The sequence below is a fragment of the Rhincodon typus genome, chromosome 33 (assembly GCF_021869965.1).
Source record: "Rhincodon typus isolate 14 chromosome 33, sRhiTyp1.1, whole genome shotgun sequence".
In the NCBI taxonomy this organism is placed as follows: Eukaryota; Metazoa; Chordata; class Chondrichthyes; order Orectolobiformes; family Rhincodontidae; genus Rhincodon; species Rhincodon typus.
Window position 1 is genome coordinate 6,010,063 of NC_063364.1, and position 25,855 is coordinate 6,035,917.

At 40.3% G+C, this 25,855-nt stretch overlaps 1 protein-coding gene across 2 annotated transcripts in view; it reads right to left on the reverse strand.

The window, feature by feature from the left end:
- Window positions 1-25,855, reverse strand: part of efl1 (elongation factor like GTPase 1) — a 242,269-nt gene that overhangs the window by 159,498 nt on the left and 56,916 nt on the right. For both annotated transcript variants that reach the window (XM_048616009.1, XM_048616010.1), the window contains exon 11: window positions 19,138-19,260. In XM_048616009.1, the coding sequence (XP_048471966.1) occupies window positions 19,138-19,260 (123 nt within the window). The remainder of the gene's footprint in view (window positions 1-19,137; window positions 19,261-25,855) is intronic.

Here is a 25,855-nt window from a genome sequence, read left to right on the forward strand (position 1 = left end):
AAGGAGGAGGGCATGCCCCTATCTGCATTAATGGTGCTGACGTGGAGATGGTCCAGTGTGTCACATTCCTAGGAGTGATGATCACCAACAATCTGTCCTGGTCCACCCACATTGATGCGACAGTCAAGAAAACACAACAATGTCTCTACTTCCTCAGAAGGCTAAGGAAATTACGCTTGTCTGTAAGTTTTACCGATTTTTATAGATACACCATAGAAAGCTTTCTTTCCGAATGCATCACAGATTAGTATGGCAACTGCTCTGTCGAGGACTGTAGGAAATTGCAGAGACCTGTGAACATCCATCCCAAAAAACCAAAGCCAGCTGAGGTATCTCCTTTGAATCTGTGCTACCCTTAACTTCCATCCAGGACATGCAATTTATTAAACATACAGAACTATATCCACAACACTGACATGAAACTCTATTAATAATGATGCTTTCTCGTGGAATATTCTCCAACTGTGTTTTTCATTTTACTTGTGAAATAGTCCCAAAACTAGTACAGAGACAGTGACAGAGCAACAGACAGAAGATCCAGCCGTCAATGGTGTGGTGACAGAAAGGGGAATGCACAAAGGATCAGAGTTAACAAAACTGAATGTTTAGGGGAAGAGCAAGAGTTTGAGTTGATTATAGAGAGATGATTGAAGAGATAGGGAGCAGTAAGGCCGTGGAGGGATTTTAACTTCAGTAAAACTGTAAATTTCTTTGCTTACAATAGTAGCCTATGCATTAAGTGAAGTCAGGGATATGGGGCAATATAACTTGCCACGTAATCATCTATAAGCAACATTCTGATGAGTTAAAGTACGAGTTAAAGATACATACAAAATCTACGTGAAAAGTAACTATGTGCAATTTAACAAAACTGTTATGTTTTAAGAGAAATTACTGAAAAAATTCTTCGATAATCACATGGTAACAATTCCATCCCAAATATTCTCCCAATTTCTTGGTAAAGCAGTATTTATACTTGAGATAGCATTTTTATTGTCTCGTTACAGAGCACAGCATTAGTAAGTTACTGTTCTGAATTTAAATGTCCACATTAACTTTCAAAACCACGACCACTTTTTACATAAATTTAATTTCTGCAACTTTGCCATGAAAATTTAAGATGTGTCTCTTTGTTTCAATAATTGTCAAGTTAATTAATCTCCTCAGGGCCAAAAATATTCCGCCAGAACCAGTAGGATTCATTTATGGGCATAAACAGGACGCCAGAGAGTTGGTTTAATGCACTTATTCCATCAATGTAGCTTCCTTTCTGCAAAGTCTGAAACTTTCATTTTACATAATCTTCATTGTGAAAATCAGTGGGCAGGCAATGGAGGGGAGTAACAGCATTTCTTATTCAGCTTTCCTTTGTAACAAAAGCGGTCATCACCTACATTTTTAACTGAAACTGGAATGAAAAGGAAGAGTGGTGTCATACATGACACATTTTATCTTAAAATTAGAAATGAATTCCCCTCTCCCTGCCAATTTTCTCCTGTTCTTAGTTCTCCCGATGGCAGTAACACTTTGCTGAGTTATGGTTCTACTGAGGCCTCCAGGGACTTGTCGAAGCGCTATTATACATTTTTCAGCCTCTACAGGAACTGTCTGTAAACTCAGCCTGATCCTTTCCTTATATTACACCAATTTTCAAGCAATGGTTTGGGAACCCTGACCTGGTTTTCAGCCAGAGTCCAATATTCACCCCTACTGGGTGCCATCAACTAACAACATGCAACCCAAGGGATTGAAATTGAACAATGAGGAATTTGAAAAAGCTTTTTTAAGAAAACCATCAATGCTTTTACTATTTCAAGTAAGACAGATTTCTCAACACTTACATATTGAAAACTAAATTCCAATCAAAATGGAGAGCATTAATTGCACAAGTGCAACAGAAATTTAGGAGTGAGGGATGCTGCATTCCTGAAAAAAACGAACTCTTAAACTTGAGTCGAACATCTCTTTCCACCAAAGGCATAGACACACAGGCAGAATTTTTCCACCCCTGAAAGATGTGGGCTATTACAAGGAATTTAGAAAAATTAGGCGAGATGTCCAGTGAAACCCTTTTTAACCTTGAGTCCAAAACGTTGCATTTTCCAACCAAGTGTTGGACATTGAGAAGAGATTCTTGCTAGTGAACGGCAAGAGAACAAGAGATCCATTAATGGGGATTATCACTCATAATCACTCACTGTTACTTAATCTCACAAACTAATATGCAGTCTCCCGTTCTAACTGCAAAGAATGCCCAACACAAAAGTCAAAGGGAGGACTGAGCTTGTGCTGTTTGCTCATACGGAACTCCATCTTGGACACCAGGCACCAACATCTCAGGGCACATAATATGGGCAGCAATCACAGGCATTCCATATCCACAGACAGATATCGGCATCCAAATGTACTAGCCTCAATGCATCATCATGGCACACCTCCGATACACTTCCTGTTGGCTTCAGCACTTTAATGCCACACTCTGGAACATACTGGCATCTTTTATTACAGTGCTGTGCAAGGGCATTTTGCATGCAGAGACAAGTACTTGGCTCACAAACTGGACCAGGCTGCATCTCAGTGTAACAAGCTTGCTCTCTTAGCATTCACTCACTTTGCATCCACCTGGATACTCACAGCATCATGGCCTTCCGTTGTGTTGCTTTGCACCCACGCATAGGTGATAGACAGTCATTCATGGTCAGTGTCAGATAGAAAGAGACAAGGAGGTTTAGTAGTGGTGGTGGTGTGGCAGTGGCAGGAGGAGGGCGACGGTGGGGTGGTGTCTCATGACTGGACTGAGCCTGGGACTCTCCAAGAGGTGCCATAGACATAGATCACTTGACTAATAAGCCCAAACTCTAGGCAAATGTTCTGGACACGTTGATACAGATCCTATCATGGCAGTTGGGAAACTCTGAATTTAATAAACATATGCAATAAAAAGTTATCCTATTGACAACCATGTAATTGTTGGTTGTCACTAAAATCTCATTCCTTTAGAGAAGGAAATTTGTTTCCCTTATTTAGTCTGGCCCACGAGACATCTGACTCACAGCCATGTTGTTGATCTTTAACTGCCCTCTGGGTAATTAGGAATGGTAAAAATGCTGGCCTAATCAGCAACACTCACATCCCATGAAGGAATAACAAAAAGACAAAACATTCATTGCCTTCCATGATGTCTCGATTCCTAATTGTGACCTACAGGTGGAAAATAGCTGTAAGCGTGTCCAGAGTGGGTGGAGCTTCTCCTTCCTAAAAATATGGGCTCCATTTCTGAGGGACAAGAAGCCATTCAGGGGCAATTGCACCAATCATGCATTTGCAGAATTAAGGTTTCAGTCATTTGCAATCATACCACTGTGCACATGAAATCATGCTGTCCAAATTGCGCGATATGCAAGCTGTGGCTCTTGTGGTACAGTGGTTGTGCCCCTACCTCAGAATGTAGAGTCCCAGGTTCAAGTCACACCTCCGCCAGGAGTGTGCAAAATCATCTCTGAACAGGCTCATTTAAATAGCTTCCTGTCATATGCAAATACTGGTCACAAGCAATCTGGACTATGCAATTAGTCAGTGCAGATTGAAGACAATCATCTCTATGAATAGAAGTAATCCAGGCAATCTTAAAAGTGGCCCCTGTGGGCCATAAAGCACAAAGTTTTTTTTTAAAATATACTTCATTCATAACAATATCTTCTGTATACATACATAGTCCCTAAAGCAGTTCTGTTCCGTACAGCAGCATATAAGAGACAAACATTTGAGTTTGGTTTGTTTGTTGGATAGAGTTAAAGGCATTTCTTACTTGTACAAGACTGTATTTACATATGTTTGAGGCACCAAGGGGGATCCGATAATCGAACAAAGCACAAAGACACTGCAAGATTTCACCTGCTGAACCAGCGCACAGAACTGATTCCCTCTCAACCTGAACTGTATAATGCATCACCGTCTTTAATGCAATGATGCCCTTCACAGATGATTAGGGGTTGGAGAAGGAAGGTCCAGTATTCATGCATCGTTTATAATCTTCTACTATCTCCTTACCACAAGACTGGTGATCGCAATACAGTATGTTGTCAAAGTTCCATGTAGAGGCATCCCGTGGCCTTCTTTAACAGACCACCCTATGTCCCACTGCATGAAGTAATATGCTAAGCTGTCACTGGAGAGTGATGCAAATGAGTGTCACATTCCTAAGGAGCTGTTCTTTTTACGTTCCCACACAAGTTAATTGCAAGTGTAACTGATGGATCCATACACAGCCGGGATTATTCTCACTGTTGCTGCAATGCAACAAGGTGCAGAGAAATGGAAGAGGAACAGATACATCAGCAAGCTCAGGACTAGCAGCAATCTCCTGTGGATGCCAAACAAGCTTCCACATGAAGAAGTTACAGCTGGACATCGCCTCAGGATTTGGAGGTGGTACAGGAGACTCAAGAGTCTATTATCCAATATGCCATTTTCTCCGAATGAGCGAGGCACAGTATTGCCACAGTCTGAGGGTGTCCCAGGACACTGTGTCACAGACTGTATCAACTGCTGGAATGGGACCTTCAACCAGAAGGAGTGGGTGACCATCCTATATCTTTGGCCATCAAGGCATCAGCTCTACTGAAGTTTTATTCGACTGGCTCCTTCCAAGGAGCCAGTGGGGGGCCCGTGTGAGATCTCCCAATTTTCAAACCACAAAAAGTATTAAGGCTGTGCCAAATACCATTTGATTTAGATCACACAACTTCATCTCACTCACACATTACAAGATAGGTGCTGCAGCCTGGGCAATTGGATTCGTCAATCTTGCCACTGCCTTCGGGTGAAGAGCACGATAGACTGTTCACACATTGTTCTAACTGAACCATTTCATATCACAGTTGAGTTTGTCAATGGAAATGGGTACCATTCCATCAATGTGCAAGTGATCTTAAACAATTGCAGCTGTTACTCTGGAGCTGCCATGATGCCTATATGATGAAGAACTCATGTTTCTGCTGTGCATGAGGGGCCAGATGCCTCGCATGGATGGTTACTAGAGGAGAAGGGTTACCCTTTGCAACAATGGCTGATGGCTCCATTACATCATATTCTGAAAAGGCCAAGTCTAGACACAATGCTACACATTCTTTGATCAGGGCCAGGATGGAACAGATAATAAGCTTCCTCAAACAGAAGTCTGGGGACAATAACTCTCTCCCATCATCAACCAATCACTGTTGACTTGTCAACCAGTCAGCAGCCTTTTCTCCGCAAAATGAATTCTTGCTCCCTTTGAAATTTGGCATTCTTGTGTTTGTCCTGATGAATGAAGAGATAAAAGTTTCAACCGCTGTCTCCCTGAATAGAAAATAATTAAAAAGGCTAATAGAATTATCTGATGGGGGCAGAGGGTAAAGGGATGGATGGTATGTTCGTTACATTAAAGCCTTGTTAGACATTATTTAACGTATTGTGCTCAGCTTTAAGCACCACAACTTGGTAAGAATGCAATCACCTTGGACGACGTGCAGTAACAATCAACAGGAGGCTAAAAGGATTAAGTTATAAGGACAGGTTGCATAGACTAAGCAAGTATTCTGCTGAGATTACAGGCTGATTTAATCAATGTGTTTAAGATGGTTAAAGGATTGGGAGGGCAGTTAGTGTGACATACTTCATCTCTGAGACCAGAACAAGGGGACAGAGCCGAAAACAAAATTAGGCTGTAAGGCGAGTCGTCAGCAAGAACACAATGTGTGCTAGAAACGTGGAACTCTTCTGTCACAAAAGGTTTGTAAGCCTAGCTGAATTGAAAATTTCAAAACAAAGAACAGTTGATAATGGGGTTAAAGAACCTAATGTGAACTAAGTTAAGACACAGATGCAAAATCATCAAACTAAGTGTCAGAACAGGATCAACACATTGAATGGCCTCAAAAAGATGGATAGGCCAAGTTCGACCAATCGCTGATTCCAACTTTAGCATTGGTGTACCGATATATAACAACATGAGCAAGGAACTATTTTTCTCATCAACATTTAATGTTTTGACTATTCAATCATCAGAATTCGCTGTGAAAGTCATGTATCTCTTGAATAGTATTACCCTTTTTGAGTATTAAGTATGAAAATTGCTCATGTGTGCAGTTTGGCATATAACCAACAGATGGCACCAGTTAAGCACATTTCTTTATTCTGGTCATGTATTGACTACATAACTATCCCACTGAACGATGGGAATCCATTTTTATGAGTTCCTTAGTATTTCGATTTTCTTCTTTTGGCATTAGTGAGACAGCAGTATTTTCTGAGTTTCATTCAAAGTGAAAGAGAAGTAAGCTGCTGCTTTCAATTTTATTTGATCAATTCATCTGCATTAACTTAACTCAGGTGTAAATCAGTAAATAAAGAACACATTAGGGATCAGAAACAGTATAAATGAAGCCTAAAGATGCCAGACATTCCTCTATGAGTAACACTCGACTGCCAAGTCAGAGGTTGTGGAATCAAGTTCCACTCAAGGGACTTCAATTCAAAATCTAGGATGACGCATCAATGAAATATTGAGGGAGTGCTACAGCGTTGCAAGTAACATCTTTCAGATGATAATTAAACAGGCTGGCATGCATTTGCCCATTGATTCAGTCTGGCAAAATCATACTACAATATCTCTGCATCCTCCTAACAACTTATGCCAAACCAGGTTTCCTAAACTACGCTAGTCTCACCTGCCTGCACTTGGACATATCCTTCTAAACCTTTACTATGAGTACTTGTCCAAATGGCTTTTAAATGTTGTAACTGTACCTGCATCTACAACTTCCTCTGGAAGTTCATTCCACATACAAACCATCCTCTGTGTGGAAAAAGTTTCTCATGTCTTTAAAATCTTTCTCCTCTCACCTTAAAAACATAACCCCTAGTTTTCAACTCCCCTACCCTGAGGAATAGACCTTTGCTATTCACCTTATCTATGCCCCTTGTGGATCTTATAAACCTCTATAAGGTCACCCCTCAAACTCCTATGCTTCAGGGGAAGAAGTCCCAGCCTACCTAACCTTTCTTTATAACTCAAAACTCTCAATGCTCTCAACAATGAAGGCAAGTGTGCTAAATGCCTTGTTAATCACCCTGTCTACCTGTGACGCAAATTTCAAAGAACTACGTACCATAACCACAAGGTCTCTCTTTCGACAACACGGCCCAAGACCCTACCAATAGCTGTACAAGTCTTGCCCTTGCTTGTTTTACCAAAATGCAATACCTCACATTTATCCAAATTAAACTCCATCTGCCACTCCTCAGCTCATTGGCCCAAAAGTTCAAGATCCCTTTGTAATCTTATATAACTTTCTTCACTGTCAACTAGACAACCAATTTTGGTGTCAGCTGCAAACTTACTAACCATGCCTCCTAAATTCTCATCCAAACTGTTTTGAGATAAATGACAAACAACAGTGGAAGAACATTACGGGCCACAGGCCTCCAGTCCTAAAAACAACCCTCCACCACCGCCACCCTCTGTCTCCTACGGTCAAGCCAATTTTGTGTTCAACTGGCAAGCTCGCCCTGGATCCCATGTGACCTAATTTCACTAACCAGTCTACCATACAGAACCTTGTCAACTCCCCAGGCTGACTTTTACCCATTCCTTTGTTTATTTTTCTCTCTGTCTGGGCTTCATCTCCACTTATCACTTACTCCTGATCTCTCTTTCCACCCTACCTTCAGCATATATTTTCCTAGCTACTATCAGTTCTGATGAGGGGTCACTGGACCTGAAATGTTAACTCTGCTTTCTCTCCACAGGTGCTGCCAGAGCTGCTGAGTTTTCCCAGCAATTTCTGTTTTGTTTCTTATTTCCAGCATCCACAGTTCTTTGGTTTTTTTTTAAGCCAGTGGATGTGGTCTATTTCCAGAAGGTTTTTGACAAGGTGCTGCACAGGAAACTGCTAAATAAAATAAAAGCCCATGGTGTAAGATTCAAGGTTGGCTGACTGGCAAGAAGGCAGAGAGCAAGAATAAAGGGGTCATTTTCAAAATGACAGCTGGTGACTAATGGAGTTCCGTAGGGGTCACTGTTGGGACCACAGCTTTTCACATTATACATTAATGATCTGGATGAAGGAACTGAGGGCAATCTTGCTAAGTTTGCAGATGACACAAAGATAGATGGAGAGATAGATAATGTTGAGGAAGTCAGGAGGCAAAGGGCTTGGACAGACTAGGAGAATGGGCAAAGGAGTGGCAGATGCAATGCAATAAGGAAAGTGAGGTTTATGCACTTTGGTTGGAAGAACAGGTGTAGACTATTTTCTAAATGGGCAAAAGCTTCAGAAATCTGTAGCACAAAAGGGACTGAGGAGTGAGAGTTCCGGATTCTCTCAAGGTTAACGTGCAGGTTCAGTTGGCAGTTGGGAAGGCAAATGCAGTTTTAGCATTTGTTTTGAAAGGCTAGAATACAACAGCATGTATGTACTGCTGAAGCTCTGAGGCTACAGTCAGATTGCATATCGTGAGCAATTTTGGGCCCCGTACTGAAGGATGGATGTGCTGGCACTGAAGAGGTTCCAGAGATGGTTTACAGGAATGATTCTGGGAATGAAGGGCTTGTCATATGAGGAGCTGTTGAGGACTCTGGGTCTGTACTCAAAAGAGTTTAGAAGGATGAGGGGGATCTTATTGAAACTTACAGAATACTGAGAAGCCTAGATACAGTGGAAGCAGAGATTATGTTTTCACTAGTAGAAGAGAGTAGGACACATGAGTTCAGCTCAGAGTGAAGGGGTGACCCTTCAGAACTGAGCTGAGGGTAAGCCCACCTCTCCCTCACTGCCCTAAGGAGGTTTTTCTCAGTCACACTGCAAAACCACAGAAGTTCACAAATCTCCTCTACTAGGGGATTAAAAAGCTCCTTGGTAGCGTTAGCAGATGGCACTTCACTGGAGAATCTGCTGTATGCACGCTACAAGGTACGGGACACCACCATTCCTGGAATCAACGGCTACTTAAAAATGCCAGGAACGTTTAAGCAATGGTCATGTTAGCCCTTTAAATGGTACTCAAATACCAAGTTGTAGACGAATAAAGTGAGATTGAAAATGAGACTTGCATTTAAAAATCACCTTTCACGATCTCAGAACTCCAAAAGTGCTTTACAAGCAATGAATTATAGAAATTAGTGTTTTATTGCTTTTAAAAGAAAGTGATGCTTTATTTAATATAAGTCTCTCATAACAACAGTGCATGTTATTGCACAGTGCAATGAATGATATGACTGAAAAAATGAGTCCGCTGTCAAAAATGCTCAGAAGCATTTGCTGTATTTTTATAATGACAATTGTTTTTTAAATGTGTAAACTAGGGATAGCATTTAACTCCATCCCAAATAATAGGAGATAGGCGAGAAGTTTTCATCTTGCAACTGCTGATAGGAACCTCACCTCCCAGGTATTCACATCACAAATGTCTGTGCATGCTTTGCAAGATTTAATTAAAAGCAATGGAAAATCATGTATTTTACTTGCCAAAACTTCCATCCTGATCCTGCAGCAGGCAAGATGTCCCCTCTGGAAAATAATCCCCTTATGTGTGTGTCAAAAAACATAGCTCTAATCACAAGTACATATGCACACCCAGCAAAACAAGATTTCACAATTTAAAAACTTGCATTTATGTAGCACCTTTCCAACCCTTCATGGTGTGTAAAGTACTTTTCAGCCGATCATATACGTTGGAGACGTCATCACTATTGCAACATTAGAATTGTACCATCTAATTTTCACAAAAATACCTAGAAATGGCAATGAGATAATGGCTAGATCATCTATTTTAATGATGATAATTGAGAAATCAGTCCGACCTGACTGACCTACCCCATTCTTTTGTTTGAAAAGCATAGTGGCATACTACACATCTACTTGCGGAGGCAGATGGAGTCTTGATTTAACATCTCAGCCAAAAGACAGCACCTCCCACAGTGGACACATCCTCAGAGCCACAATGAAGTTGGCCCAGAGAAGCTTAAATGTCTGGAATGAGATCTGAACCCACTACTCATTGGCTCAAAAGGTGAGACTGCTACCACAGAACAACGGGCTAGATGGTACATATATGTTGAAATCTCTCAAAGGGAACTGAACCGGTGGAATTCTCTATTTAAAGGCTTCAAGATGTATGGGAAGAAAGCAGGAATATAGTATTCAGATAAAGGATCAGCCATGATGATATTGAATGATGGCACAGGCTCGAATGGCTGAATGGCATACTCCTGCTCCTAGTTTCTATGAATTCAGATGTGGAGGTCAGAGTCTCCAGTTAGATTTTCCATCCATTTGATTTAACGAGCAAACAAAGGAGAGAGCCACAATTTGCACTTTTATTTTGCATGACTGTATCAAGAACACTTGATCATAAAGTGACGTTAGGAGAAGGATCTGCATTGGGAGATAAAAGTAGCTGTACTTCTGACCTTGATTTTAAAAGTACATACATAGTATTTCTGAAATAAATGATCTGGCCAGAAAAATAATGTTTTAATACATCACAACTATCATGTAATTTTTCTTTGTGTTTTCTTTAAACCTCGATAAGATGTTTTCAAGATTAAATATACATTGAATACTCAGCAAAATGTGATTAAATTCTAAGATTGTGTAGCTTCAATCTAATGAAATTGGAAAACTGAAGAAAATCTTGAGTGGTGATGTTATGCCAAGAATTTTGTAATGTAAATATTTATGAGGAGCTGTCTGCGACATTGCATATATTTAACACAAATTTGTTCCCAAGACCTGCAGTTAACTTTAAATCTTGCTCTGATTGAAATGAAAATGAATCAATATGCAACTTTCATCATGTAACTTTAATACCAGAGACATTCATGGACTAAAAATATCTTTATATTTTATATGGACACTACAGACTTTTAAGATAGTTGCAGTTATCACCTGACAAGGCTAGGTAATAAACATAAGTACAAAATGGTAATTCTGAGGCAGCTGATTTTGTAATTAAGAGGTTAAGATTTAAGCTTAAGTGAGGCATCAAGAAAATCGCATCTCTTGTTTTACTCACACTGAGAACTACACAAATTGAGAGATAAAATGTTGCTGATAACAAGCCAGCTTAAAATGAAACAAAGACAGGCACCAAAATCTGCAAAAGAATGTTACATCAACAGCAGTCTTTGAGAAGAGAGATAGAGCAACATCAGCAATAAGGATAGCAGAAGCTCTTCTCTCGCTTATGTTTTCAGTCTCAATTGCAGAAACCAGTGCTGGTGAGAAAACAACTTTGAAAAATCATTCACTTCACCACTGCTGAAGAAACAGGACAACTGCTAAGCAGTTGGACTCCGCTCTTTTCATTCTCACAACTGAAGGAACTCTAAGATTGGTAACCACATTTGCCTTTATCTTCCAACGTATACAACTGCTTCTTTGCAAGCTCATTACCTGTATACACATGTCTGTTTGACATCACATTTTATTAATTTTTCAGGGCAATGGGTAATAAAACTCTCTTTCACTCAAGAAAACATCACAATTGGCAATCCTTCATTTTTGACCTAGATAACGGAGTATAATAGCTATACATTTTTAATTCTTAAAAAAAAGTTGAAACTAACCAGGCGGGGGGTGGGGTTAAGAGAAGTTGGGAGGTATGACCACTCCCCACCTGAGTATAATAATTTTAAAATAATACACAATTTCAATGCAAAGGCCCCGTCTACAACAGCAAAGATCAGACTTTTGAAGGGCAGTAGGGATCGACAGGTATCCTGATCTGCATTTTTTGATTCGATTTATTTATTGTCACGTGTATTTTGTTAGAAAATACAGTAAAAAGTGTGGTATAGTGTCACCACTTTCTGATGCCATCTTAAAACACTGAAATATAAACTAAAAGATAGAATATCAAGGCAGAAAATGAAGAAATAAAGCTAGTGTTCAACTTTACAAGTGTGTTAAGTGCTCCATCATGGGCCATGGGCCATGGGCCATGGGCCATGGGCCTGGTGGCCAGTCTCCTTTGCTGCACCGCCACCAGAACAGAAGTCGTCACTCTTCATTGCCATTTTGCCTCCAGTGATGCCCTTACCACTGATGGTGCCGGGTACCGAAACAGCCCAAGCACAACCCTGCTGCTGCCATGAGTCCGTTTCCGGCCCATCTCGCCGATGCAGATGCTGATGCTGCCGGGTCCCATACTGGGCCCAAACTTGCCTCCGTCGCATCCATTATGAATCTGATACCAAAGCCAAGAACTCAAACTCAGCTCCGCAGCAGCCATGAATCAGCACTAGGGCTGCCTTGTCAATGCATAAGTTGGCTGGAACCCAAATTCACTTTCGACGTCACGGCAAGGCCCATTCGCCATCGCCGCGGTAAGTAAACTTAAACAGAACAGAAAAAAAAACAGAAGAAAGAAAAAATAAAAAGAAACTAAAAGAAAAGTGGACAGAGCAGACGGGCCCTACTCCACTGCCATCTTACATTCATCCTTCCCTGAAACAACAACTCAAAACTGCTGTTTTGGCAGAGTTGCTGGTGAAAACCAGCAGCTGGTCTTTACTTACTTACGAAAAGTGATTGAACTTAAGCAAATTTTTGCGAATTTCTTTTTAACCTTTCCCAGAGATGTGATAAGATGTTACACAAGTCCAAATATTCCTTCCTGCCAGTATAATGGTCAAAGGTATGTCAGACAACTCGCATCTGTTCTAATTTTAACATAAATGGAAACCATGGAAATCAAGCTGCTACTTAGAGCAATGAATACAATCACACAAATTTTTAATCAAGGAATAAGCCTTTGCAGTCCATTAACCAATCCTGTGTCTTCAGATGGGTCTTCTAGGGAAAAAAAGACATTTTGTTAACTCTTACAATTTCCACTACCTCTCACTGAATCTTTGCTTAGAAGAATGTCAGATTGTGATAAGATTTCTGCACCACAACAGATTTAAATGTAGGAAGCTTCATTATCCAATATTATGTATAATTATTAACATTTATTTCAATTACTTGTGTGTGGAGGTAAATAGTTTTGATTCAACTGTATATTTTCATTTAAACTGGTTCTCAGTGTTGAGGTGACCTCAACAAATGTAATTATCTAAGAGTGCTTGCGGCCACCAAACCCATCAGCACGCACACAAAACGCTTTCATCTTATTCTGGATTCAATATTAAAATAATTTTTCCAGCAAATTATATGTAACCACTGTAAAGAAGCACCCTAAATGAAACAGAAAAAGTGGTCATTTCTACCATTACTGATGTCAAAGACTTTCCACTCAAAATAACAAATGTATCTGCCATTCACCAGATTTAAAAAAGGTCTGATTGATGACCTATCATAAGAACATGCTGCAGATTTCAGCATAAAACAAACAGGGCTCAGCACTTGCATGGAGTACCAGTTCTTGTGACAGAATGACTGGCAGCTGTGAAGGATCTGCACCGTCGTCACAGATGGATCTCCGAATTGGCAATGGGTCTTAGCAGCTATTTCACGGTAATCCAGTCACCTCAGGAGATGGTGGACTGAGTATAAACTTGACACATGGCTTCTCACTGCCTGAACATACCACTCCATTAACAGAAATTATTTGGATAGCATGGAACTGCACGCTTAAACTAAATGAGGGCAAAGACAATTGGTTGTGGTGTCCAACACCAAGAGATATTCAAGAACAACTAACATCTGTGCTGCACTACCAGATGTGGTAAAGCTCATCTTACCATTTGCTATTCATCATGCCAACCAGTTCAATACAATAAAATGAAACCTCATGTTTACCTACATTTCAGCAGCCATCAGGAATAATGGAGACAATTGTACAGTTGTTCGTTAAACAGAGAAATGACATATTCAGCACAACCAGTCCATGTCAGTGTTTACCCTTCATACAGGTAAATTCCTAAGATTGAGTTTTTACATCTTCTATTGAGAAAAATGTTTGAGAAAATTATTTTGCTGTACCTATGTGAATAATTTATCACATGAAGAAAACTCTCACAACATGAAGGTTTTCTTAAGTTTTGGCAGCAGGAGTGCTCGAGATCAGGGGATAACACAAAATACTTTTCAAAACGCAGCCACTAAAATTCCTAACTGTTTTCCTCTAATTTTCTTTTTCAGTTGCCAAGTTAATGTAATTTGTTCTGAACCACAAAACTATTACTTGCTGGCATGCAAGTGCTGTAAAACTCTATGCTAATGCAAGAAGTGTATCATATTACTTTAAAATATACGTTTTACTAGCCAAACGTTTCTTGTTCCCATCTATCAAAATCATTGCAATTGGAGTGTAGAACATTTGCAGAACATACAACAATCCCTTCATCAAGACCACAATATTCCAATTCAATCCTGAACTTGGACTTACAGTTGCTATGATGTGGCATATACACAGTCCATAAGTATAATTTTGCACAGGAGTTACCACAAAGAGTCATTAAAGCCAGGTTTTAAAAATTCAATCCATGAACAATACTGAGAAGGGAAGGCTGCAGGTGCAGCCTTTCAGATGAACATTAAACCAAAGTCTTGTCTTCCCTCTCGAGTGGATGCCAAAAATCCCTTGACACTAGTATGAAGAAGAGCAGGAAAATATTTACCCCTCAATCAATATGCAAAAATAGATTAACTTGTCATAATTACATTGCTATTTAAAGGGGTTTTCTGTGCACTAACTGGTGGTTAATGTTCCCTACATTAAAACAATTAACTTTGAAAGTATAGTCCATAAAATGTTTTAAGAACTTAGAACATAGAACTGTACAGCACAGTACAGGCCCTTCGGCCCACAATGTTGTGCCGACCTATTATCCTAAGATCAAAGTACCTTGCATACCCTAAATTTTACTGTCCTCCATGTGCCTATCCAAGAGTTGCTCAAAAGTCTCTAAAGTATCTGACTCCGCTAGCACTGCTGGCAGCACATTCCACACGCCCACCACTCTCTGTGTGAAGAACCTACCTCTGACATCTCCCCTACACCTTCCTCCAATCACCTTAAAATTATGCCCCCTCGTAATAGTCATTTCCACCCTGGGAAAAAGTCTCTGACTATCCACTCTATCTATGTCTCTCACCATCTTGTACACTTGTACACCTCTATCAGGCCACCTCTCATCCTTCTTCGCTCTAATGAAAAAAGTCCTAGCTCCCTCAACCTTTCCCCATAAGACCTGCCCTCCAGTCCAGGCAGCATCCTGGTAAATCTCCTCTGCACCCTCTCTAAAGCTTCCACATCTTTCCTATAATGAGGTGACCAGAACTGAACACAATATTCCAAGTGTAGTCTAACCAGAGTTTTATCAAGTTGCAGCATAACCTCGTGTCTCTTAAACTCAATTCCCTTGCCAATGGAGGCCAACACACCATACGCCTTCTTTACAACCCTATCAACTTGGGTAGCAACTTTGAGGGATCTATGGACATGGGCCCCCAAGATCCCTCTGTTCCTCCACACTGCCGAGAATCCTGCATTAACCCTGTATTCTGCATTAAAATTCGACCTTCCAAAATGAATCACTTCCCACTTTTCTGGGTTGAATTCCATCTGCCACTTCTTTGCCCAGCTCTGCATCCTGTCAATGTCCCACTGCAACCTACAACAGCCCTCCACGCTTCCATCACTCCACCAACCTTCGTGTCATCGGCAAACTTACTAACCCACCCTTCCACTTCCTCATCCCTGTCATTTATAAAGATCACAAAGAGCAGAGGTCCCAGAACAGATCCCTGCGGAACACCACTGGTCACCGAGCTCCAGGCTGAATACTTTCCATCTACCACCACCCTCTGTTTTCCATTGGACAGACAGTTTTGTATCCAGACAGCCAAATTTCCCTGAATCCCATGCCTCCTTACTTTCTGAATGAGCCTACCTTGTGGAACCTTATCAAATGCCTTGCTAAAAACCATATACACCATATCCACTGCTCTGCCTTCATCAATGTGTTTTGTCAAATCCTCAAAGAATTCAATAATACTTATGAGGCATGACCTACCCCTCACAAAGCCATGCTGACTATTTCTAATCAAACTGTGCTTTTCCAAATAATCATAAATACTATCTCTCAGAATCCGCTCCAATAATTTGCCCAACACAGAATTAAGTTTGACCGGTCTGTAATTCCCAAGATTATTCCTATTCCCTTTCTTAAACAAGGGAATGACATTTCCACCCTCCAATCATCTGGTACTACTCCAGCGGACAGTGAGGAGGCAAAGATCATCGCCAAAGACGCAGCAATCTCTTCCCTCGCTTCCCGTAGGAACCTTGGGTATAGCCCATCTGGCCCAGGGGACTTATCTATCCTTGTGTTTTTCAATATTTCTAGCACATCCTCTTTCCTAACATCAAACAGTTCAAGCATATCTGCGTGTTTCATGCTGTACTCACAAATGTCAAGGTCCCTCTCACCGGTGAATACTGAAGCAAAGTATTCATTAAGGACCTCCCTACCTCCTCTGACTCTGCGCACAAGTTCCCTCCACTATCCCTGACTGGCCGTACCTTCACTCTGGCCATCCTCTTGTTCCTCACATAAGCATAGAATACCTTGGGGTTTTCCTTGATCCTACCCGCCAAGGTTTTCTCATACCCCCTTCTAGCCCTAAGTCCATTCTTCAGTTCCTTCCTGGGTAGCTTGTAGACCTCTAGAGCCCTGTCTGATCCTTGGTTCCTCAATCTTCAGTAAGTTTCATTCTTCCTCTCGATTAGGTGTTCCACATGTCCTGTCATCCAAGGTTCCTTCACCTTACCATTCTTTCCTTGCCTCAGTGGGACAAACCTATCCAGTACTCGTAGCAACTGCTCTCTGAACAACCTCCACATTTCTGTCATGCATTTTCCCGAGAACATCTGATCCTAATTTATGCTCCACAGTTATTGCCTAATGGTATTGTAATTCCCCCTCCCCCAATTAACTACTTTCCCATACCGTCTGTTCCTATCCCTCTCCATGACAATAGTAAAGGTCAGGGAGTTGTGATCACTATCACCGGAATGCTCTCCCACTCAGAGATCTGATGCCTGGCACAGTTTGTTGCCAAGCACCAAATCCAATATGGCCTCCCCTCTAGTCGCCTATCTACACATTGAGTCAGAAATCCTTCCTGGACACACCTGACAAAATCTGCTCCATCCAAACTATTTGTTCTTTGGAGGTTCCAGTATATATTAGGGAAGTTGAAGTCACCCATGACGACAACCCTATTACTTCTGCACCTTTCCAAAATCTGTCTCCCAATCTGTTCCTCAATCCTGTTATCCTTTGATCTCAAAAGGCACTACATAAATGCAAATCTTCAATATTCTCTAATACCCCGCCAATACTAATTGATCTTAATTTAGATACCATTGGAGCCACAATCAAGCAAGCCTAAAACTCCAACTCCCATTCAACAAATGAGTTCAGAGAGTGCTTGCCTGGCATTTCCTTCCTCCTCACAGCGGCACAGTGGCTCAGTGGTTAGCACTGCTGCCTCACAGCGCCAGGTTCGATTCCATCCTCGGGCGACTGTCTGTGGAGTTTGCACATTCTCCCTGTGTCTGTGTGGGTTTACTCCGGGTGCTCCGATTTCCTCCCACAGTCCAACGATGTGCAGGCTAGGTGGATTGGCCATGCTAAATTGCCCACAGTGTTCAGGGATGCGTAGATTAGGTGGGTTATAGGGGGATGAGACTGGATGGGATGCTCTGAGGGTTGGTGTGGACTTGTTGGGCCGAAGGGCCTGTGTCCACACTGTAGGGATTCTATGAAATCTATGAATAATCACACAAAATTACAAATATTCTGCACTTCCTATGGTCACATACTTTATTATTAATGTTAAACATGTAAAATGCCTCTACGTTTAGTCTTAACGGAAACTCTCCATATAAACATGCTTCATGATGCTGCGTCCACAAAATTGAATCCTCTGAGACAACATGAGCTACATCATACATGTGCTAATGCAACAAGAATATTTTTAGATGATTCTAGATCAAATACATTTCAAATAAGTCTATCCCAAAGTCTAGCATGTGATATCACATAACATTCTACAATCCTTTATAAACATCATCAAGATGCATGTAACTCAGCAAAGTCAACTGGAGTTTCTTTTTGTTTCACGAGATGTGAAATTATTTGTTGCCTGTCCCTAAATACACTTAAACAGTGTGGTTTGCTGTGGCACTGCAGAAGATATTAACAGCCAGCCACATCGCAATGGGTCTCAAATCACATAGGCCAAAGCAGGTAATGACAGCAGATTTCCTTCTCTAAAGGACATCACAGATAACTGTAGGCATCATTAAGCATGTTAAAGACAGAGATCAACAGATCCTTGGATGTTCAGGGAATCAGGATTATGGGCAAGTGTAGTAAAGTGTAACCAAGTTGGTCAAATGACTTATTCCTGCTTCTATTTCTTCTGGTCTTAGGCTGTTTATAACTCTTTAAGATTGTGTGACAATACTCTGATCAGTCAAACACAATGTCAATGTCAGCTAGATTAAACTGGTCATAAAACTCTGAATATCACTGCATCTGCACGTATGCAACATATGTAACATCTGTATCTGTGCAGGAGCACCACAGTTTTGCATTTTGCTGAATGCCTGAATAGCTACCATAACAAGACATCATACCCTGGAAAAATCGAGCAAAGTCTCACCATGTCACTAACTCACTTTGCCAGAGAGATTCATCAGGAGAAGAAACACTTGCACCCTGTTCCTTGATATTCCAAAACCGATTTGAAATGATCAGCAAAGGCAGCAATGAAAACTTGACAATTATAAATAGTTATATTCCCAAGAAAAGCAGTTTTTACTATAATCAAACAGAAATTACTAAAGAAACTCAATAGGCCTGCCAGTATCTGTGGAGAAAGAAACAGAGTTAATGTTTCAGGTCCAACACGACTTCCTTGGAACCATTATTACCACTATTTGTTTGAACAACTAAATAAGAATCAACACTAACTCAGTTATTAACTGATTAATTTGGAAATAAATATAAATTAATTTAAAGTAAGAACCATATCCAAACAAATGCTCAAAAATACATGGAAAACAAGTTAACACAATGCAGTTGTTTCTTCACCAAGCTGTGCTTAAATTCTGTAAGTAGGTAGGACAATTTACCTTGTTTGAGGGCTTGGACTTGGGGAGGCAGTGAATCAAATCTTCTGCTTCGAACACACATGAGCTTTTCAACCCGCTCTGCAGCAATATCCAAAGGGCTAGGGAGCTTGTTGCACACCATTGCTGTTCTGCTTTGTCAAGGAATTCCAAAGTGCGTCAATGGATTTGTGTGAGTTACTTGTCATTTCACAATCAATCATAATCTATATTAACTGTTTTCAGTTGGCAAGACAGATGATCATTGTACAGCTCTCTCTCATTCTCATTGGCATTTTACAAGTTAGATTCAAATCAGTATTTAGAGTTATCTCAAAAGATGCCAATTTTTCATTCATGGGATGTGGGACCATTAATTAGATCAGAATTTATCGCCCATCGCTAGTTGCCCTTGAGAAGGTGATTAAGCTGCTGGAATCCATTTGCTGTAAGTAGATCTACAATGCTGTAAAGAAGGGAGCTCCCGCATTTTGACCCACGACACTGAAGGAACAGCAATATATTTTCAAATCAGGATGGTCATGGCTTGGAGGGGAATTTGTGCGTGTTGGTGTTGTTCCAAATATTTGATGCCCTTTAACTTCTAGGTGGTAGTGGTCACGATAGTTACTTACACTATTAATGATGTAACTATTATAGCATACTTAATTAGCACAAATACAAATTGCTCTGTAATTTTACAGATCTTTTAAGTCATTGTTTCCTACTATATCCTTGGATTATCCCCATATTTCAGAAGGTAGAAACACAATATTGAACATAGAACATAGAACACTACAGGCCCTTCGGTCCACGATGTTGAGCTGACCTATTATCCTACGAAGATCAATCTACCCCGCATACCCTACATTTTACTATCCTCCATGTGCTCAAGAGTCGCTTAAAAGTCTCTAAAGTACCTGACTCCACCACCACTGCCGGCAGCGCATTCCACACGCCCACCACTCTCGGTGTGAAGAACCTACCTCTGACATCTCCCCTATACCTTCCTCCAATCACCTTAAAATTATGCCTCCTCGTAATAGCATGAAGCAAATTCTCACAGCAATGGAAATGTTTGAAGCAAATTCATGCATTTTCACTTTTTAAAAAGTTGCTTTTGTTAGCATACATTTCAAACTAGGCAATATCCAATAAAACTAATCTCTTAAAATTAGACATACCCACTTACTTCTAGCAGTCTGGAAAGCTTAGCACCTTACCATATGGTTCATTTTACCCGTTTCTTATTTCTTGACTGCATGACTGGTAGTTTGTCAGACAAAGCTTAATCATTCGACTTATTCAGTGTGACTGGTGTAATGGTGCTACGTTAACAACTCCCATTCTGTTGGCAAGACGTAACAATTGTTCAGAATTTTCTAATTTTCACACAATAGAATCAGGCAGCCCTTGCTCATTTCTATTTCAACAAGTCGCTTTAGTGCACCAGTCAGTAATTTAGTTTACTAAATCCATCTCCATTGTTCATACAGACAAATTTGTTGGGCACATCTTGCAGCAAAATCTGAAAGCCCTGGAACATTACAGTGAAATTGCAATGAGTCAAATTCTGAAAATGCAAAACTCCTGTCACAGCAAAGTTATCAGCCATTCAGACCAATAGAACATGAAATCCCCAACAGAAGGATGCCTGTGATAAGCTGAAGTTCCAGACCACTAAATGTGAATTAGCCAAAATTTGCAAACACTTATCATATCACTGTGCCAACCAACTGGAGCAGTAAGCCATGCTAAAGTGCAAAGTCATGTGTAAGCCTCCAAAATGGTCTCACTCAAAGCCTTTAAGAAAATGCAATAATAGACATTTTTAACATGTATGAACCTGGACTGTTGTACCATATTTCCAACACGGACAGCAATAAAAACCTGCTGCTTCTGCTCGTGAAGGGAAAGCCATAATGCTTTTAAGGCACAGGTCAAGGAAGTAGACAAAATGTCTGAAGGGAAGAAAAACAAGATCACACTTATGACCCTGAAAAGCCCAATGAACACTGATCTGCTCACCTGATTCCTTTTTATTCACACATGGGATACGGGCATCGATGATTGGGGCAGCATTTATTGTCTGCCCCTAGTTGCCCCTGAGAGGTGGTAGTGAGCTGTCTTCTTGACTCGCTGCAGGCCATGTGCTGTAGGTAGACTCACAAATAGGGAAAGAATTCCAAGGTGTTGATCTAATGACACTGACAGAGCAGCAAAATATTTCCAAGTGAGGATGGTGAGTGGCTTGGAGGGGAACTTGCAGGTGGTGGTGGTCCCATGTATCTGCTGTCCTTGACCTTTTAGATAGAAGTGATTGAGAGTTTGGAAGGTATCGTCTAAGAAGTCTTGGCGAATTTCTGCAGTATATGTTACTAATGGTGTACACCGTTGCTACTGAGTATTGATGATGAAGAGAGAGGTTGTGGTGCCAATCAAGTGGGCTACTCAAGCCTGGATGTGTCAAGCTTCTTAAGTGTTATTGGAACTGCACTCTTTTAAGCAAATGGGGAGTGTTCCATTACACTCATGATATGCCTTATATTCAGTGGACAAGCTCTGGGGAGTCAGGAGGTTAGTTAAACACTCCTGGATTTATAGCCTCTAACTTGGTCTTGTAGCCAATGTATTTATATGGCTAGTCCAGTTCAGTTTCTCATCAATGGTCGCCCCTAGGATGTTTACAGTGCAGGATCTAGGATGGTAATGCCATCGAATGTCAAGGGATTATGGTGAGATTGTCTCTGGTTGGAAATGATAAATGCCTGTTATTTCAGTGGTGCGAATGTTACTTGCCACATATCTGCCCCAGTCAGGATCTGATCTTGTTGCACCTGGACGTGAACTGCTTCAGTATCTGAAGAGTTGCAAATGGTGCTGAACATTGATTGTGCAATGATGAACATCCCCATTTCTGACCTTATGATAAAAGGGGAGGTCACTAATGAAGCAGCTGAAGATTGCTTGCACTAGGACACTACCCTGAGGATCTCCTATAGAGGTATCCTGGAGCTGAGATGACTGACCTTCAACAACCATAGCCATATTTCTTTGTGCCCTGTATGAACTCCAACCAGCAGAGGCTTTTCCCCCAATTTGCATTGACTCCAGTTTTGCTAGTTTACCCAGCTAATGCCACAAAAGCCACAGAGATGCTCTGAGATTTTGCACAACATTACAAAAACACAGTAAACATGTTTGACTGCATTGATAATATAGCCAAAGGCAGAACTCCAAGCAGAAAAAAATTATTGATATTTTCCAGAACTTACTTCCAATATTTTCCAATGCCTTTTACTATGCAAGTTTAGGCAATTGTAAGGTGAACAGACTGATAAATGTTATTTACTGAGTTTTCATTTTTCTTGACATCCAACAGGTTTGCAGATAGGAAGAGTTACATAAGAGCTTTCTTGGCTAAACTGTAACAAAACAAACATTTTGTAGAGGGTTTTAACATTATCTCTTTGCTTCCATATTCTACAGCTCTATTTATACAAACATATGACTCAGAAGCAGAAGTAGGCCATTCACCCCGTCGAGCCTGCTCCACCATTCAATAAAATCACAGATGGTCTGTTCCAAATTCCACATTACCATTTACCCCCTATAATCTTTGAATCTCTTGCAAACTAAGAATCCATCTGCCTAAAATACTAAATGCCTCCAGCGCCTTCTGAGGCAGAGAGGTCTAAAGTTGCACAATGCTCAAAGAAAATGTTTCTCCTCATCTCCAATTGAATAAGGCAGTCCCTAAAGTTCAGTCTGTACAACCTTTCCTCGTAAGACAACACACTAATTCAGGTATCAATTCAACGAACCTTCTCTGAACTTCCTCCATTGCACTTACATCCTTCTTTAAACAAGGAAATTAAAGTTGTCATTCAATAACAAAAATGTATATTTTAAAGTATAAAACCTGGGATCCCATTTTTTAACCTCAGCTTTATCAATATGTCCTTCCATTTATAAAGTGTGTACTTGCATTCCCCAAGTCTCTTTACCCCTTGACTGTTTACGAAGTTTACCATTTATTAAATAGTTCTTCCTATTAAATTTAACCTGGCACCAAACTCCCCAATCTGATAACATCATCGAAAAGCACATGTCTTTCTGAAGTCACTCATCACATTTACCCAAACCTCCTGATTTTATTAAAAAGAAAACATGGAATACATTTTCTGTGTTTTAGATTTCCAGCGATCTGCAGTATTTTGCCTTTGCTCCTCATTTTTGTGTTATCTGTAGATCTTTATGCTGAATCACAATTCAAAATTTTTGCACAGCTCATCACATTCAGAGACCAGAAATGATGTGAATAGGACTCCTGGGGTACACAACCAGGCATTCCTCCACATCCAAAAATATCACACATTTTTCATTAACCATCTTCGAATCTGTGTTGTCACATTCCCTTCAATATGATTCAATTAATGTGATCACCAACTCTTATTGAAAGCCATGTAAAGTACTTTTTGAAAATCTATTCACGTCATCCATTACATTTCTTCTTTCAATGTATACTAATTTAATTTAAACCAGAAATACTGGACTCTGCTATAATAAAAGAGGGAGGAAGAAAATTGAAGCTAGAGTTGCCTGATCTCAGCTGTTGGAAAATTGCTTTAATCTATTATTAGTACTGTTGATAAAAGACATATTTTATTGAAGATTTTCATCTTGCATTCATTACAACAATAAGCTTAAGATGAAAAGCTTATCAGAAAATGTGTAATTTTTCCAACAACATTCAAGTTCTGTACTACCAAATGACAATCTGTTATTAAGGAAATCTTAACAATGCACTTAGAAAATCTTAAAAAGACCAGTTAAATCAATGCCATTTTATAAAAGGGAAATAATGTTCAACAAATTATGTGGAAGATTTTGAGAAGTTAACTAGAAGGGTTGATAAAGAAGAACCAGTTGATGCAGAGTACTTAGATTTTTATAAAGCTTTCAATTAGGTGCCACACAATAAGTTAATATGCAAGATAAGAAATCAAGTTGGAAGTAATTTAACAGCATGGATAAGGATATGATTAATGGGCACAGATAGAGTAACAGCTTGGAAGCATACTGTAAGGAGAAACGGGGCATTTTCAGGTTAGCTGACTTGTGACTGGTGGAGTACCATCAAGATTTGTGCTTGGGCCTCAGCTATTTGCAATCTATTGTAATGACTTAAATGAAGAGAATAATGTGGATAAGGTTAAGAACAATATAAAACTCAGCGAAATGTCAGTTGAGAGGAGGGCACAAGGAGGAATACAGTAGATACATTAAGCAAACGTACAGATAACGGGCTGGGAGATGGAACGTAATGTGGGAAATGAGAAGCTATTCACTTTGTTAAGAATAGAAAAGCTAAGTATTTTTGAAAGGCATGGAAATTTTAAATATTGGTGTTCAGAGAGACCTTGGGATACTTGGACAAGGAAAACAATGCAGGCGAAGCTAGTAATTAAGGTAAACAGCATCTTGGCCTATAATGCAGAGGAATTACAGCACAAGAATGAGGAAATCTTGCTAGAATTCTACAGGTTTTGGTGAGATTACACCTTAAAATTACTGTGCATGGTTTTGGTCTCCATTTTTAAGGAACAACATATTGGAGATGCAACAGCAACAAAAGCCTGGGATGAGAGGCATGTCCTCTGACAAGAGGCTGAGCATATTAGGTCAATATTTGTTGGATTTTAAAGGATTAAGAGGTAATCTTGAAACATGAAAAATTCTAAAGGGCTTAACATTCTTGGTTCCTTATGAATTTAGAACACAGAGATACCATTTCAGGATAACGGGTTAGTTATTTAGGGCTGAGATAAGGCAAATTCTCAACTTTGAATTTTTGGAATTTGTTAGCCCAGAAAGTTGATGATGCTCCAGTGTGAACATACAAGAAACTGAGACAGATGGATTTTTGGTCTATTGGGAAATCAAGGGATATGGCAATAGGCAGGAAAACAGAGGTAAAAACCAATGATCAGCTATGACCGAACTGAACGGGGGAGTAGGCTCAGAGGCTGTGTGGTCTACTGTTTCTATATCGTATGCTGTGTTATAAGATTAACAAATTTCACTGTTCAAACACAGTACAGACAAAATACAGACCATAGAAAGAGCTACTGACCAATCAATGATTGAATAAACCATATAGCCTTTCTGGATTGATACCAGCTAACCCAGCTGCATTGTGTTCACTGGGTGCTCGTGCACAGAAAGGCTAACAGTTAGTCATTCTCAGAGTCTAAAGTTGAAAATGGACCCAGCATATCATGCCTACTCTCCAGCTCTATCCTACCTAGCAGTACCAATCACACCAAGGTACAGTAACACAATGTTACATTAGAATACAAAATGTCCAGAGGCAGCTAGAGTTTCCTTACATACCAAGTACGGGTTGGCATAAACCAAGTCTTAACAATTAACCCAGATATAACCCATACATGCTACAGCTATACTGTCCATGGAAGACATTCTTTGGGGGCATCAGAAGTTACAAACACCTATAATGTTAGGTCCTAAAATTGAAAGGATTGACAATCCATTGCCAAACCACAGCATGCAAATGACTTGAAGAATGATAATCAAATTCAGTATAGTTGCCTCAAGGCTGATTTTATTTCTAATCTACAAAATAGGATGGAGTTCTCCCATAGTGTAGAGCTGGATGAACACAGCAGGCCAAGCAGCATCATAGGAGCAGGAAGGCTGACGTTTTGGGCCTGGACCCTTC